Source organism: Zalophus californianus, chromosome 2 (assembly GCF_009762305.2).
Source record: "Zalophus californianus isolate mZalCal1 chromosome 2, mZalCal1.pri.v2, whole genome shotgun sequence".
NCBI classification, from domain to species: Eukaryota; Metazoa; Chordata; class Mammalia; order Carnivora; family Otariidae; genus Zalophus; species Zalophus californianus.
This window is the reverse complement of record NC_045596.1, coordinates 173,175,422-173,193,817: the sequence shown is the minus strand read 5'-3', so window position 1 is coordinate 173,193,817 and position 18,396 is coordinate 173,175,422. Positions and strand designations below refer to the sequence as shown.

The following is an 18,396-nucleotide window of genomic DNA, read 5'->3' as shown; positions in this document are numbered from 1 at the left end:
ATTTTCTGTAGTTCAAATCAAGAAAGTTAGTTGTAGTCGTGTTAGAAACAGATATTGCCATTTATCAACTCAGAGTATCCTCTTTAATGCATGCTGCTTGAGAAAATCCAAAGGATATTGTACACCTTCCCATTCTGATTCCTTTCACTTCTTCCCATTTTTTGTGGGTGTTAAGAGGCAATGTAGGCTACTTTGGTGGCTTGGTAATAATCTTACACTTTGAATGGTTGGTCTTCCTAACATTTGAATAGAAAGGACTGTCCATTACTTAATTTTCACAAGAGAAGCACATTTGGTCTTACTAAAGATAGATGTCTGATCTTTATATATTCCTATTAAACATCCCTTCTGAATCTCAGATGCTATTTTTTTTCCCCTCCTGATTCCACAAAACCTTGTATTCCTAGAGAAGTGTCTGAGGTTGAAGAAACATTGCCAGTTAAATTAAATCTTCTTACCTACTGGGCTAGTCCTACCATGGAAACCTGAAATGGTCGTATCTGTATTTAAAGATGATTATGTTGAGAGTGAACATTTCAAACTCCATGGTTAACAGGCTGTTAATTCAAACATAAAATGATAATATATATGATTTGCTTAGGATTTTAGTAGATTCTGATAACTTCTGTAATATATATGTATATATTACAACAGATTCAGTTTATCTTTTTTGTCCTGGTTAGTAAATAGTGAAGTACTATTTTGTCATTTAACAATAATTATACCAACAGTGAAGGTTGAATGATATTCATCATTGCATCACTACATCTTTCCAGGCTTCATAAAACTATGCCTTACTGAAAATACTAGATTTTAGCAAGTGAAACTCTTTTCAGAAGGATGGGAAGAAGACAATGTAATCGTCCTTTGTTCCATTATAAAGGCAGCAAACTGAAAGCATGTCAAAGCTTAAACAAGACTGTCACAATTCCCACCATAATGGTATGTCCAGCAATATGTAGTTTCTCCTTCATTCCCTTGGGGTGGGAGCTCCCTATTACTCTGTGCCTGCCCGGAGAGCGGAAAACTCTTGTCAGATAAGGCACCCATCTGGATTATCACTGGCAATTTTCTGTAGAGTTCAATGCCAGAACTTGGACGTTTTTCACCAATCCCGACAAGAAACATCGCTTGCTTTTGTTTTCGAACAAACATGTAGTTCTCCAAAGATTGATAACTTAAAAATTCTGACCACAGCTTTGATATTTTTTTTACGTCTGCCATCTGCCTTCCTCTCTGAGAAGGAACCCACCGCCTCCTTGCTGTATATTGTCCTTCACCAGCCCCGTGGGGGCAGGGAATCCTTCTTACGTACTCCAGCATTGCTCATCTCATGCTCTTTGCCCAAGAAAGAAGAACTACTTATCTGGACAGCCTTTTTTTTTTTTTTTTTTTTTTTTTGCATTTCTGACGTTCGGGCTGGATAGAGCCTGGGCTTTCATCACCCTCTTGCAATCCTTTTCTTTCTTTACACTCTTTTTCGGTTTGAAGGCAGGCTGTGGAAGTGGCTCCTGGCCTCCTGATTATACATCATAATCTCCTATCACCTTTTCTTTTTATAGACATCATCACTGGAATGCCAGCCTCCACCGAAAGAGCATATGTGTCTTCAGGTAAGGAGGAAAAGCTCACCCAATTTTACTAACCAGAACGACAGACCTAACTGCTGGCTGTACCTTCTACTAATCAGAATCCTCTCTGCATCCAAACTGTAGCTGCTCTGGTTTTCTGCTCCAGTATTTCCTCTCTGGCTCCTTTTGCCTTTCGGGGTTTTATGTAAAGGGGTACAGTTCTTGGTGTGTGTCTGAAGTTGGGCCTGAGAGGCACGCATGGAGAAAAGAGATGTTTCAATACAACTTAGTGACATTAGACCAGGAAAGATGACATCTGGGTTATACATTGAGTTTTTACAACCTTTCTAGGTGCCTCAGCTGCCTCTGTTCTTTTTATCCACCGTAGTTCATTCCTGGATAATGTGTCTGTGTCCCATCTCTGACCTCTGGGCTCCTAATGAGCAGTTATGGGTCCCTGAACTTACAGAAAACACCGTTCTGTGCCTGAATTTTTCCAAATGTTGGTGCATTGCTTTTTGGTTTGTTTTTGTTTGTTTCTTCCTTGCCTGTAATATTTGCCGGTAGCACTTATAGTCTGAGCAGATATTAGCCACTTCTAACCCAGCTCTACTAATGCATGTATAACCATAATTCATTGATTTCTCCATTAGCTGTGAATTTAATTAGTCTGCTGTGAATTTTTTTCTTTTCTTTCTGTCTCTCTCTCTCTCTTTTTTACTTTCCTTATCCTCTGTTATTCTATAGTTAAGAGGACCTTGGAATACTTAAAAATTCATATTTAATGAGAGGCAAATTTTTAGAGTCCAAGATTCAAAACTCACTTCAGAAGTACAACGATAACCTGTTTCTACATGACACCTCACAGTTTACAAAGACTTCTGCATCTCATTTGGTATTCACAATAGATGTGTGAAACGACATTATTTTTTCTTCATTGTACAGATGAGAGAACTGAAGCATTAGAAATGTTAAGTCATATGTCTCAGCAAGTAGGAGAGCAGATCGTTCCAGCTAGCCCAGTATTCCTTCCCATTACCCTGTATTTAATGTTTTGTCTTCATTGATTTCCTTCATTATGGCCAGTACCTTGTTGGGAAGTTGGAGGAGGCCATATGATCGAACACAGCCTTTTTTGACTTACCTTCATCAGTTTCTCCTCTTCCCTTCCAAGCCATTGTTCAAGATCATAAAAGTTGAATCTCTCTGTATCCCAGATGGCTTTGACCATGTTTGGGGCATATTCGTGTGTTGTTCCTAAGATGGACGTATGCATGTTACAGGGTGGGATGACCCTGGAGTCTAAGAGGGTTGTACTTTTCTGAGTAATAGAAGAAAGCAAGAGCGAAGGGAGGGAGGGGAGGAAAGATAGAGGTAAAAAAAAAAAACAACAACAAAAAGGAACAAGCATAGCATAGCACAAGCCCCTTCTTTTAAGGGACTTCACTGTCTGACTCCATAGATCTTGTTAGGAACCTGGGCTTCTCAGATTATGTGGTGCTTCTCTTGGGAATTGGAGTGACTATCATTATTATTTTCCGATATATGACTTGAATCTTTATAACTTTCTGGCTGCTGAATTTCAGTCCCTCTTTGATACTAACTTGTTCTTCTTTCTGACTAATAAAAACCCTTAGGTCCCATGCTTTTTTTCTGCATAAGTTGTGTTTTATGCTCTGTCTGTATTTAAATACTAGCTTTCCTTCCTTTGTACTTGCTACCTAAGAGCATCTTGCCACTGTACACCTTCAGTGACCTTATTATGAGTTTATTTAGCATGTTTGTTTGATCCTACCGTAATTGCTCCAGTGGATCATGCATGGACTTTATTCAGCACCGTATTTGGTCAGGGTGTGTATGCAGACCATGTTGCCTGAGAACAGATTCATTCTTCTTCTTCTTCTTCTTCTTTTTTTTTTTTTCCCTCTGTGAGTGAAAGTTGACTTTCATTCTTTCTGAATATGGGGATTGTTCTCTTTGGTTTCATGTCTCTGAGAGTCAAGACCACACTTGAGAGAAGGCATGGGCCATCTCACCTGTCCTGTGGATCTGTTCAGAGTCATGTTTCTCGGAGGTTCATACACCAGTTGGTATGCGGGGTATCTCTGCAGGTGGACCGATTCCATTTTCATCCTTTGGGTTTGGACTACAGAAGTAGTCCTCCGTGGTCTCGGAATATTGCACACATCTTCCTCCAGCTTTGCAGTGCTTCGGCTCTTCTGTTGCACTGTTTCCTAGTCCTCTTCTTCTGGAAGATCCCCAAGAATGCAAGCCACCTGACTCAATAAAACCTCATTTCACTTCTTTGTTTTGTAGAGTCTCCCATTAGAATATCAGTATCAACAGAAGGAGCAAATACTTCTTCATGTAAGTATATTTGAATATTCCATTCGCTAGTTTTTAACCCAAGACAGTATCTGCCTCTGGAGATGGTGTTCCTGTCGATCCTCCGTCCTCACTGAGGAACAGTCCATCAGGAGTTTGGGAGCCGGCTGGTATTTGCTGTTTGGAAGGGAACAGCCCTGTGCTAGGCTTGTGGGAGGCGGGGGGGCGGGGGAGGGAGGGATTAGATATACCCCCTACCCCTAAGAGACACGTGCACATTAGAAGACACCACATATGTGGTGGTGTTATAATGTAGTGTCTTTGAATGTTGAAAAATGACTGCAGAGCCTCTGAGGCCTGGCTCTGGGTGAGCCGGGGAGAACATCGATGTTCAGTTGTTTTTAGTGTGTCTTGCTGCCTTTAGCAATTGCTTGAGGCCTGATACCCAGCCGTTCGGGGCCTCTTCTAAAGCTCCCTGGTTCTCATATAAAGTCTGCCTGGATAGAGTAAGGCAACTATATATAGAGATGCCCTTAATTCAAATTTGATAGCAATTATGAAAATGTTTGAAGGCACGTCCCTAGGCAAGATCTCAGATGAGTTTTCATCTCTTTAATGTGAAATGTGCTTTGTGCTTGTGGAGTTATACAACTGTTAGATTGATTGGTGCTTTGTGCCATGTCAGGAGAACTTAAGAAATTAGCAAGGACTAGTAAAAATAGTTTTGATACTTATGAATTGTGAATAGCGTCGAATTAAATTCTGATATCCAGCGGGGGAATTTATCAGACCTTGAAAATAAAACCTATAATTACAGTCTTTCTCTCCCTTATTTTAGCTCTTTATTTAAAATCTATTTCTCAGTCTGAGAAGCTCCTCAATAAGTAGATATTCCCAATTATTCTATTCCAACCCGGGGAGCGTGTTTAAGGCACAATTTCCTTTGGCTGTCAGCATGGTAGGAAGCACTTGCAGGAAGGTCGGTAGTTTAGGCCACTTCATTTGTTTTGTCCATCTGTTTAAATACATCCAGTTTGAATCTAAAGCCTTTCCTTTCGGGTTCGTACCAGAACTGTAACGATATGATGTAAACATATTTTTTTATCGCAAGAAGTATGATGTTTTGACTATATTTTAGTTAAATAAAGCATCATTTAACTAGATTGATGGAAGCAATCTAGTGAGATCAAACAGGAAATAAGATGCCAGAGAGGACTAAATTGGCTTCTTCTGTATTCTAAAGATACTCATTACATAGTCTAAAACGATAATCCCTTCTGGGGAACTTGGGATATTTGTTATTTAATTCTACTTATAAAAAGATTAGTATAATTATATAGATTCTAGCTAACTAGCATTAAGGAATCATGTTGAGCTTTGTTTTAGGTTTTTGAGTGTTTATTATACAAAGGCAAATACTAGATTTTTCTTTTTGGCATTTTGTCTGGGAACAGTTTCTCCCCTGCATGATTCATTGAATAAAGTTATTGAAACTCTTGTAATTGGAACCCTCCTGCTATCATTAACGGGGCGATGGATGCTATCCTTAAGCATATCCGAGTAGTTTTGGAATAGAGGAAATACTTCTTTGGGTTTTCCAGAGCTTGAGGGAACTGAAATGAATCTCTCAGTTTACATTTGTATCCATTGCAGTACTGTTGAGAGAGAAATAATGTTGAAATCTGACCCTGATCTCTAACTCTCAGCAGAGTTAGTTCCTGATATTTGGTAAAAGTTTAAGACTAAGAAAGAAGGCTTTGTATTTTAGTATCATGTTAAAATATTTCAGTGCACCATTTTCATACATTCCCCCCCTTTCCCCGTTCATGCTCGGCTCTCAGTAAATACTGTGGAATTGATTCGTGCATACATTTTCTTAATCTCATGAAAATGCACTCTGTAAAAAACTATAACCAAGAGTGGCAGGATCCTAAGTCCAGTCTTGGCGAGAGCGGCGTGAGGCGCTCAACCCATCCAGAGGGAGGACTCCGCAGTGCAGAACCCTGTGACGTCAACAGAGCTCCATCTAGCAAAGCCTGAAGGGGAAACTTGAGGAAGCAGAAATAGCCAGAAGTGGGACTTAAACATTCAAATGATATATAAGAGTCGAAGGCCTTGGGAAAGTTTACATGGGTCAGAAATAATCAGCGCCAAAGAATAGGTTCCTTTTTGCTTTGTTTCCACGAGAAAGGGGACACCAGTAAATCCCCACGCATGAAAAGTGAACCATGCTCTTGCAATATAATCATGTCTGTGTGGGCTACATTCTTGGAACTCTTGGCACTGGTGTTTGCTGTGTACATTTTGAAAAGCTTTCTATGGCTTCAGCAAACCTGTTGTGTATTATGATGAGTTGGTGTGCTCTTGGGGTCAGGCAGCCCTGTTACTTTTCCGTTCTTTAGGCACAAAGGTGCGCACCTGTGTGCAGAAGCAGCTCCTTACTGCCAGTCCTGTTGATGAGAGCCTCTCGTGGCTGAGCAAACCCTGAGAGGGTTCAGCAGTGTCAGTTTATGCCCTTGGCCCTGCTCGGAGGCCCCGAAGGATGCCAAGTCCGTCTTTTCTGCCGGCATCCTGCTTCTCCTCAGAGCCTTCCCTGACCACGCCCGCCCTCAAAGTTCTACTTTTGTCCTCTGTAACTCCAGTTGGGATAGAAAAAAAACAAAAAGAAGAGAACAAGCATTGCCCACCTACCTATCTGAAATACTACTGCTAATATTTTAATACACATTCTTCTTATCAGTGTTTTTCATTCTGGCTTTCTATTTATCCACCCTCCCTCCATCTACTTAATGTATCATACGCATTTTTCTCATGTTACCAAATATGAATCAGAAGTATTTTAAAATACTGGTTTTGGATCTTAAACTTTTAAATAATTATTTAAATCGCTGTAACAGGGCGCCTGGGTGGCTCAGTTGGTTAAGCGACTGCCTCCGGCTCAGGTCATGATCCCAGAGTCCTGGGATCGAGTCCCACATCAGGCTCCTGGCTCAGCAGGGAGCCTGTTTCTCCTTCTAACCCTCTCCCCTCTCATGCTGTTTCTCTCTCTCTCGCTCAAATAAATAAATAAATAAAAATCTTTAAAAAATTTTAAAAAATCACTGTAACAATAAAGCAGTTGTTCTTGACTGGAGGTTTTAAGGGATTTATGTTTCATTTACAAATACCTTATCATTTATTTCCCCTTTTATTTATTATTCCTAGCATTTCATAAATATTGGTGAAATATCAAAGGTACTAGTTCTTCCCTTTGGAAGGAAAATTTTAACTATTTCTTTTTTGAAACTGGAATTGAAATTTGCACTGGACACTCACTATTTTTAGAGTTGCTAATTTGTAAAATTTTCAAGAAGTTTCTGATAATGATCTCCTGGTAAAGATTAACATTATTTTCCTTTATTTTATTTACTTTGTTTTGGTAAATGTGGCTTGTGTGACTTGAAACGTGTAATTTGCTAAATGAGTGTCCTGTTACACATAAGTGCTATTGTATAAGGAGAAGAATGTGAACCTTACAAAACAGTTAGTAGAACTCTCTTGTTCCTCCTTTACATAGGATCAGCAAAAAAGTAAAAGAAGTGCTTAGAACAAACGTTAATGACTTCTCTCTGAAGTGCCATCTGCCCGTGTCCCTATTTTGCTGACGATTTTACTGAATGCTATAAAAAAGTACAATTGTTAATACCAGTCACTTTACTGAATTAAGAACCATCTATTCCAATTTAATATATAAACGAGGGAAACAAAAATGAAAAGTCTAATGAATAGTAATTAGAAAAAAATAAAGAGGGGCACCTGGGTGGCTCAGTTGGTTAAGCGGCTGCCTTCAGCTCAGGTCATGGTCCCAGGGTCCTGGGATCAAGCCCCGCGTTGGGCTTCCTGCTCGACGGGAAGCCTGCTTCTCCCTCTCCCACTCCCCCTGCTGTGGTTCCCTCTCTCGCTGTCTCTCTCTGTCAAATCAATAAATAAAATCCTTAAAAAAAAAGAAAAAAGAAAGATAAGTTTCTGGAAATGGTCTTAAATAGTAATGTGTTTCTAACAATAATAACAATAATAATAATGGCAAACATCTGTTAAAGGCTTTCTGTGTGCCAGGCACTGTGGTAGGTAATTTGCATGGAGAACCATAACTCATGGTTCTCATAAAACCTTAATCCATTCTTCAGATGTTGAGGCTGATAAATTTTGTCCGAAGTCGCACAAGCAGAATTCAAACCCAGGCAATCCACTAGCCTGCTATGCAGGATATGTGAGGTTTTGTTGCCTCAAAGAAAAAGCTTATATGAAAAGGAATGAGATTCTGTGAATGGGCTGGAAAGTAATCTTTGACATGAAGTGGATTGGGAGTGTGGGTGGTAGCTTAGGTAAATGCATGACCTGGGACCACTTGAGCCCGTGTGATCTGTGTGTTACACACATCAAAGCATGCCGGGCAGCGAGGGGAAAAGGGCAGAACACACACCTTGGGGGGACATGTGCTCGGAAGTCTAAATACAATGCTGTAATTACTAGGTAATCTTAGGCAAATTGTCTAACCTCCTTGAGACTCAGTTTTAAGGTCTATATAATCTTGTTTATTATCTCAAATCTACAATGGAAGCCTAAAGTGGGAAAATGAATGTGAATCATTTAGCACAGCTTTGCTTTTAGGTGGTCTCCCCTATCTGTGGGAGAGAGAAAAATGAAACACTGATGTGGCCTTGAAGAGAGAAAGGTAATCAGAGGAGTCCTTGCATCTCGTTTGAACAATGTAGGAAAATATCTTTATTTTTGGAGGAGGAAAGGAGTTAATTATTTGCATTCCAAATGATGATGCTGAAAGTTCTATGCCAAGTAATCACTTTTGAAAATATTATATATTCTCAGCTAAGGCTGCAATGCAAAGGAACTTATCCAGGAAGTCCTCTTTGAAATCTCTGAATGAAACGGACAATTCAATCTTTAATTTGGCACCTAAAAGAGCTAGCTGAAGGGGAAAATGTCTTTTGTCCGCAGGACATTTCTGTTATAATGAGATACAGCATTTTCACTTGGGAATAACACAGTGATATGTATTGATTAGATTGGGCCACGTCCACATCCGCTGGTCCCTTGGTGAGATTTAAAGCTATGTTTCTTACATTCCACCCTCAGCTGCAACTAACTTACCTCCTTTAATGGTAGAGGAAACTGCCTGGACCTTTGCTAAATATTCTCAGCTGGAAAAACGGCATTTCAATTTCCGATCTTTATTGGTGGCAAAATATGAAGTCTATCCTGTCACCGTTGGAGCACTACTTCCAACTGAATGCAAATTGTGTTTCCAGGTTTCTCTAAACATGGCATTTTCAAGGGTGTGGTGGCTCCATCTGTTGTGGAGAATGACAAACAAATTCCCATGCATGAGATAGCAATAAGAAAATAATTTAAAAAGGAAATTGCCCAACTAGTATTACTTCCATCTTTCTAATTGCCTAGACACTTAGAGATTTTTAGGACAAGAAGGGACTTGGAGCACGGAGGTATATATCACAGCCATTCCTTTGCTCAGGCAAATTATTGCCTTCACGGTCATTCATTCATTTTGTAAGTGACTATATCTTACTTTTTTTCTTAAAATACCACCTGCAACTGTAATATAGTTCTTCAGTTCTGCCTTTGACCTTTCTAAAGTCATTCACTGCCTCTAACTGCATTCCACCACTGGACAAGATAATCTTGAAACTTTTGGTCAGGCTTATAATGAAATAATAGTTAACGTTTTGTATTCAGTTGAAATTAACCTTTACAAAATTATTCTTTTGAACCATGACATAAATCATATATGTATAGGTGTACATATACATAACTGATATTTGTATCATGCTGTATATTTTATAAGGCGTATTTTTATATATTGAGTCATTTATTCACACAGGAACTCTGTGACCTAGATTTTATCCCATTTGTCGGCCGAGGGGTTGAGGCTCAGACATTCTGACATGTCCAAATTCCAAAAATTAAGTAGGTGGTAGAGCAGAGACTTAAACCTGAATCTTCTGATAGCAAATATTATGGTCTTTTATTTACAAAATCTTAGGGGATCTGTTCAGCTAGTTTGAGGGAAGGCCTTCTTTAAAAAAAAAAAAAAAAAGAAGAAGAAGAAGAAGAAAACAAAAGCATCAAGATGCAGTTTTTATAAAGACTCCAGGAATGAAATCACATTAGTCCCGGTTACCCCAAAGCCTGCTTTTATTTAAGTGATACACTTTCCACACACTATAAGGTAATGAAATGGACAGGTGAGTCCTTAGTTAATGGCAACACAATTCAAGGGTTTAATAGTAAAAAAGGAGGCAGAAGTGTTGGTCTAGAATTATTGCAGTGACCTTGCTGTTGGCTTTCTTATTTTGAGAATGGTGTGGTGTATTTCCAGATACACTATTTTACAGAGATTCGAATACTCTTAGAGCCATTGTGCTAATAGGAGTCTGATCTTCATCAAACAGGCATACATACCTCCCTTGGTGGTAGTTTATGTTTGGGATAGATGCACTGCCTTATTCCAGACTAACTACTGTTTGATTTAGTGCATGATATCTTAAATCCTGAAAATTATTTGTATGATAGAATAATTCATTAGTGGAAAATTATCAGATCTGGAGCAATTATTTCTCTGTATTTTATTCCTTGGGGGAATTTTTACTGAAATATTCTAACATTAAAAAAAATTCGTCAGTCTTTTTGTACGTCAGCTGGAAGAGGGGAGGATGTCTTTATTTTTCCTGTTTTCAGAGTGGTAAAAGCTATAGTAAGTGTTTTTAATCATTTGGGACAGAGCAGTGGAATGGATTATTTAGACAAGAGTCTTGATTTTTTAAATGGTGAGTGGAGGCAAGGGAATAGAGACAGGTATGTATCAAGAAAGCTTCTAGAAGAACAGGGCTAGCAAGATTTTGATAAATTATGCTGAACTTGGTGGTTTTCTTTATTTTCTTTATTTCTTTATTTTTTTTTTCAAGTTATCTAGGGATCTGAGAAATAAGAAGATGGGAATAGAAGCCTTCAAATTAGATGATGGGAAGAGAAGCCTTTAAATTAGACCCGGGGAGCTCTAGGAAGCAGCTCTCTCCCTGGGGCAGAGGGAAGAATAAGATAGAGGAAGGGACAGAAGCAACATGATAAAGCAGCAGCAAAATATAAAACAGGGATTGTGATTTAAGGGCTTATCAATTACAGGCTATAGAAATTTAACTCCAAAGGGCTTAAATATAAAGAGAGTATGTCGGCTTCCATAACCAGCCCAATTTGATCCAGAGCCTCAATTTCATAAGGGAATGGTTTCTCAGTCTTTATGCTTCGTTTCTCTACAGATGTTAGCTTCATTCTTAGTGGGCTTTCTCTGCCCGACAAGGAGATAACTGCTGGTGTCTCTAAGCCTGTAACCACTCAACCCATAATATAAAAAGAAGACAAAGTCTACTCCTTATCCACACAGCAGAATTTAAGGAAGAATCTGATTGGCTCTACCTGTGTCATATGCCTACCCCGAAAATCATTACTGTATCTGGGGGGATTAATGACTTCCGCTGGGCAGGGGCGGGGTCAGATATCCACTGCTGTGTGTGTTTGGGTCAGTGAGGCAGATGGGCTCAGCCCCTTGGGAACTGCAGGGTAGAGGTTCATCACTCATGCCCTAAAGAAGGGCAAAGTGGGCCAGACAGGCAAAACCAACACGGTCCTCTATGACTAATGAACAGACAGCTTGAGAAGAATCAGGAAATAGATATCTCACAGAGAATTTTAAAGGAAAATTAAAAATAGATGTTATTGAACATTGTTTAATTGGGCAGACAAAATAAAGCAGAAATTTTTACAGAAAATGAGTTGGAAAACCAAAGACAATTGAAATACCTGAAAGACTCTTTATTAGAACCTCTGAGTTGACTATATAATCATTCTTAAAAATACCCTCTTTTTTTTTTTTTAATCCAGAAACTTAATGCTTTTCTGAAGAAAGTAGAAAAGAGGGCGCCTGGGTGGCTCAGTTAGTTGGGCGACTGCCTTCAGCTCAGGTCATGATCCTGGAGTCCCTGGATTGAGTCCCGCATCACGCTCCCTGCTCGGCGGGGAGTCTGCTTCTCCCTCTGACCCTCCCCCCCATGTGCTTTCTCTCTCTCTCATTCTCTCTCTCTCTCTCTCAAATAAATAAAATCTTTAAAAAAAAGGAGAAAAGAGTAAAAAAAAATGAGATAAAGTTTTCAAGTTAGAATGCATGGGAAGCAGTTTTGAAACCTGTAAAATGTTCTGACTTTGGAGTTAAAAGTCAAAGTCTGCTTGATCCAGATTCTTTTATTAAAAAATCTATGCTTAAGTAGATTTTGAAAAATTACTAGTTTCTTTCATCAGAGTAACTGCGTCTCCCTCCCTCCCTTCCTTCCTTCCTTTTTTCCTTCCTTCCTTCCTTCCTTCCATTCTTTCTTTTAACAGTAAGAGAAGGAAAAGAAGCATGGTTAGCCCATTCCATTTCATATTGTACAGAAAAGTCCACAGGTCTTGTTGAAGTGTGAAGTCACCCTTTCTGAGGCTTTACCAGCCTCGTAGGTATCACCACTGAGGAAATAATGTCTCCACTAGTTCATCTGTAGGTAGATCCCACTTTTTTCTGTCCTACTCTTATTATAAGCATCTAGCATACAAGGTGTTTGATGACTTAATTCGTTTTTTTTTCTAATAAAGGTGCTGTGTATTCAGAGTTCAACTAATAATCAATACTGGAATGGCACTTTTCATTTCATCTCTCAGTCTACTAGAAGTCAGCAAAATCTTTAAAAACCAATTATATGGGCCAATGTGGGCTATAGTCTAAAGATATGCTCATCTCCATTCAGGTCCATAACTATCTCTTATTTAGAGATTTGGTGTATAGTTTGACTTTGTTCATTATATATGAGCTATCATTTTGTTCATTGCTCAGATATTCCAGAGTCTCTTCTAAAGTGAATATCAGGCTTTTTAAAAAATGTGACAAGAGAAAGGTGCCTGGGTGGCTCAATCAGTTAAGCATCTGCCTTTGGCTCAGGTCATGATCCTAGCTAGGGTCCTGGGATCGAGCCCCGCGTCAGGCTCCCTGCTCAGCTTGTACTCTCTCTTGCTATCTCTCTCCCTATCTCTGTCTCTCTCTCTCAAATAAATAAATAAAATCTTTTTTTAAAAAATGTGATAAGGAGGGGCGCCTGGGTGGCTCAGCCCTTAAGCTTTTGCCTTTGGCTCAGGTCATGATTCCAGGGTCCTGGGATCAAGCGCCACATCGGGCTCCCTGCTCAGCAGGAAGCCTGCTTCTCCCTCTCCCACTCCCCCTGCTTGTGTTCCCTCTCTAGCTGTGTCTCTCTCTGTCAAATAAATAAATAAAATCTTTAAAAAAAATATGTGATAAGGAGAGAGAAATTGAGAGAGGGTGGGAGGGAAAAAGAGAGAGATAGAGGAGAGACAGAGACAGGTTTTGTTAAATATTGCAGGACTTTTATTTGCTGTAATAAAAAATATCATCAGTTTTTTAATTTTTAAAAGGAATTTGGGGCTATTAATCTCTTCATTCCAATAGTCAGAATAGTACCAAAACAGATCGGGATAGGCCAAGTGACAACTAAGGTCAGAGAGCAAGTGTAAAATTAAAAAGTTTTGCTATTTGAGTCTTAGATCACTGAGAACTTTCTCACTCTTTGATTAAAATAAGTGAATAGTTAACAATCTATCCCCCACAGTGCCCCAGCATGATGCTAGGAACTGTGATGTGTATTTCCTGAAGGGGGGGAGGGTTGGGGGAGATGAACGAGAATAGTCCTTGGGCTGAAGTAGTTTGCAGTAAAGTAGAAAGGTTAATTATGGTTAATCGGGCTATTGTGTATAATGACACATGCTCATGATACAAAGTAGAATACGGGGGGGGGGGCAGACTTAAATCAAGTTGTTTTTTTAAATATTGCTTAAGATAGAATACGTTTACCCATTTTGTGGCATGTGATTTAAAAGGAAATATTATTTGGATAATGATTTTTTTTTTTTACTTTGGTCTCTTTTTTTTTAAGTAGCCAATTGTTTCTGCTTCATATTTAAAGCTCAATAATTTTACCAGGAAATCAGAATTCTGAAATTTATCCTATTTAAGAAAAATGATGAAAATCTGCGATTTACTGTTAAACGTAAAAGGCCAAGTAATATTAAGAGGAATCAGAAAGTACTTTGCACTAAGTAGAGTTTTGAAAGGAGTTTAGGGAATTTTTAAAGGATTTAGAAACAACTGGAAATTTTAGATGAGGATAATCACAGTATGGTAAATTGAATTACTATTGATTTTCAGAAACTTACCCGTGATACATGGACTTAAAAGATATTCAAAGAGATATTTTTGATTAGGTTACCTGGAAATGTATATGGTAAATTGAAGTTTCTTGAACAATTTTATTTTCATTAGGCAAAATTTGTGTTTTTTTGTTTTTATTTTTTATTTTATTTTATTTCATTTTAAAGATTTTATTTATTTATTTGAGAGAGAGAGAATGAGAGAGAGAGAGCATGAGAGGGAAGAGCGTCAGAGGGAGAAGCAGACTCCCTGCTAAGCAGGGAGCCTGATGTGGGACTCGATCCCAGGACTCCAGGATCATGACCTGAGCTGAAGGCAGTCGCCCAACCAACTGAGCCACCCAGGCGCCCAATGTTTTTATTTTCTAAAATCCATAGAATTGACCCAAAGTTGGAAGAAGTAGTATATTTGAAAACATACGTCTAATTATAACTGAGTGATGCATATAGTAAATTAATAAAGTTAATCAATTAAAATGACTAAATATTGAAAAACAACATATTCCGTTATGATGATTCATCTCTTGATTTCTTAAAATTCATTTATTGAAAGGAGTGATTAATTGACAAGAAGCTTCTATGTCATTTGATTGAGTTTTCAACTACACATTCCTCATGTGAGAATTAAGATATGTTCAGAAAAAGAATCTGGGGCGCCTGGGTGGCTCAGTCGTTAAGCGTCTGCCTTCGGTTCGGGTCATGATCCCGGGGTCCTGGGATCGAGCCCCGCATCGGGCTCCCTGCTCAGTGGGAAGCCTGCTTCTCCCTCTCCCACTCCCCCTGCTTGTGTTCTCTCTCTTGCTGTCTCTCTCTCTCTGTCAAATAAATAAAATCTTAAAAAAAAAAGAATCTGCAAGAGGAAATATATTAAATGTTATTTTATAATGTTTTATATAAATGTTGTTCTGCATTTTAATTTAGAGTTCTAGCTATTTAATTAACCTATAAAAATCCATGCCATTCACAAATAGTGTAACTTGGAGAACAGATCATTGTTATTTTAATTCTTAGTCTACAAAGCTATAAGAAGGAAGTTGCTACATTTACTTAAAAACAGTTGTAAAATATAACATGGTCCACCAATGATGAACTGTTCCAGGCAGAACGCACCTTGTCGGACAGGATATTTTTATAAGATGTGATGTGAGGAAATATGAAGAGAAATCGCCTTACACATATCTGAGGGAAAATTATTTAAGCAGCCATAATGGATTTTTTACAAATTTTGTACATTTCCCTTTAGTTGGTCCAGCTGGATTTTTTTTTTTCTCAGCTATCCTCATGGCAGCTTCTTATTTTCACAACCCTAATACTCCAAAGCAGAAAGGCATCTTGTTCAGGCTTGATCCTCATGTTATCTGCAAAAAAAAAAATAAACCATACAAAGAGTTCTGGGGTATATTTGAGAATGAATAGATTATGGGGGCAGCAGAATTGCTGTGAATGTGCAAATGAGACTGGGTGTGAAAGCAAGATAAGCTTTAGGAAGGATATAGGTGACTCAGGGGGCACATAAGGGATTTATTGGAACCTTTAAAAACATTTTTACAGTGCAGGTGAAGGGGACTGAGGCTTAAAATTGTTCAGCTTAGTGAAAAAATGAAACCTGACATCCACTACTTGTATACAAAGAGAAACAAGTATTTTAGTAAAACCTCCTACTTGTTCTTCTAAAGTTTCCAGAACATTGGCTGTGACCTTTTGTGTACAATGTGCGTTGAGGAGTAAGTCTAACAGAAGCTTCTAGTGGAGAAGGTTTTCATAAAGAATAGGACCAGCAATGATAGTCTCAATAATTTTCAAAATGTCATAACTCACTTCCCTCCTTTTGTAGAAGTGCAGCCCTGGGTATATTGGAGAACAGATCATTGTTATTTTAATTCTTAGTCTACAAAGCTATAAGAAGGAAGCCTGCTTCTCCCTCTCCCACTCCCCCTGCTTGTGTTCTCTCTGAAATTGTAAAAAAAAAAAAAATTCCTTGTCTAATCAAGGAAGAAAGCAAACTCTTCATTATTTTATTGATGTAACAAGATGTTAGATTATCTTCCAACCCCCAGGGGTATTCTTCTGGTTGTCTCATAGCTCTTGCTTCAACAACAAGCTTGCCACTTGTTATTGACACGATGTGTACATCAGTTCCCAAGCCAGAATATAAGGTCTGGAAGGAAGGAATTTGGGGTTATTTGAGTGTCCATTCCCATAGCATATCACTACACTGTTTCCCAGGAAGTATTAATTAAATGGATATAAACATAAACAGCAAGGTGATTTTTTTTAGTTAGATTATTATAATTTTTAAAGCTGTACATATATGTAATTTTTGGAAAGCCATATAAATCTTAAATCATGAAACATATTTAAGTATTTTAAAATCAAAGTTTAAAAAAATAACATTGACTTAAATAATATTAGAGAATTTTTACCATTTTGAGAAATATTTCACACTTTGCTCCTATTTCAGATTTTTTTCTGGTTTCTATATCCTGAAAGTTTCTTCATTTTTAGATGAATACTCATTTACACGGTGATTTAAAACAATCTGTTTCACTTTAGATGGGATTATTACAAATTATCTGAAAATGTATATATTAACTGGTTGGTCGCTGTTCCTCTCTGTGGTGCTGAAGAGATACTTGTTTGGGAGTAAGAGAATGCCACCAGAGTTTTACTAAGGTTGAGTTTTCTTTTATTATTATTATTAGTAATAATAATAATAAAGTAGTAATAATATCATTTAGTGAGCACCTATCACTTGTCAGGTGCTTTCATCTGAGAATAAATATGTATTAGTCCCATTATATAAATGAGTAAACTAGGAGGCTCAGACAAGTCCGTGTCTGTCAAGGTTATATTACAGGTGGCAGCAGAAGCAGGGTTAGCCTCTCTGATTCTGTGTCCTATGCTCTTTTCACTCACTGATTGTAGAGGGTGAAAGGAGAACCTTCAGAGGGCTCCTCTTGTGACCTCTATTTTTTTAACATTTATTTATTTATTTTGAGAGAGAAAGAGAGAGTGGGGAGAGAGAGGGGCAGAGGGAGAGATAGTCCTAAGCAGACTCCACACTGAATGTGGAGTCCCACGCAGGGCTCAACCTCACAACCCTGAGATCACGACCTGAGCCAAAACCAACAGTTGGATGCTTAACCGACTGCATCACCCAGGAGCCCCCTCTCTTGTGACCTTTTACTCTAAAGGGTAAGTGATCATTGCAGCTACTTTTGAAAATAGTCTTTTTCTCTAACGTGACTACTTGGACCAAATCAGTTCTAGGAATCAAGGTTCCTGAACAAAGTACAGAAATACACACACACACACACACACACACACACACACACACACACACATTTACTATGATAACATTAAAACTAGAAAGTTTTAGGTAACAAATTATATTCATTTGGTACTTGGATAATTTAGAAGGAATACCATGAACCTGTAGTACACACACACTTTGGGATGGAGAGAGAATGATCAGTGCATTATGGTTGATAAAAGGTGTGTGCATTAAATATCTGAAACTCGGGTTATAAGAAACAAACATAACATGTAATATGTAGCCTCAACTACTGCATACTTCATTCTGATGGCAATTTTCAGATCAGTTTTGAGATGCAGACTAAAAATCATAACTTTTTGCTTAAATTCCAGATTGATATAGAAGGTTATTTGATTTAACAATCTTTACAGTAAGTTTTCTTTTTTGTGTTTAGATTGACTTATTTTGTCAGTTTTTAGGGTTGTTTTGTTCCCCAGGCAAGATGGCATTCTCATCTCCTGTTGCTGCTAACATTTAAAGCATGCAGCCCTTTGTTGCGAGGTAGTGCAAATTCCAAATGACGGACGATGATTAAACAGAAAATGAAACTTGAATGGCACTATCTCAGAATCGACTTAAAGCCATGACAGGTGTCCCTCTGTAGCAATGTATCAGTTTGGAACACATGAAGAGTAAGAAATTGTGGCTTTTTCGTGGTTGGGTTTCTTTTTTCTTTGAAATCAAAGGGAGAAAATACCAATTTGTCCTGGATCACTCAAACAGTGATCTGGATTTCTAAACAGGGTGGACAACACGAGCACACGATGAATAATCCCTGAGCTTGCAGTCTGATACTGTGCACCATACCTATTTTAATACCAGCTGTAATTTTCTCATTTGTACACAGATACTGTAGTAACACTA

At 38.4% G+C, this 18,396-nt stretch overlaps 1 protein-coding gene across 3 annotated transcripts in view; it reads left to right on the top strand.

Annotated features, from left to right (window-relative positions):
- Positions 1 to 18,396, top strand: part of NRG1 (neuregulin 1) — a 1,094,991-nt gene that overhangs the window by 934,698 nt on the left and 141,897 nt on the right. For 2 of the 3 annotated variants that reach the window (XM_027598281.2, XM_027598284.2), the window contains exons 4-5: positions 1,563 to 1,613; positions 3,888 to 3,938. The exons of the other annotated variant lie outside the window; for it this stretch is intronic. In XM_027598281.2, the coding sequence (XP_027454082.1) occupies positions 1,563 to 1,613; positions 3,888 to 3,938 (102 nt within the window). The remainder of the gene's footprint in view (positions 1 to 1,562; positions 1,614 to 3,887; positions 3,939 to 18,396) is intronic. 3 annotated transcript variants of the gene reach the window in all.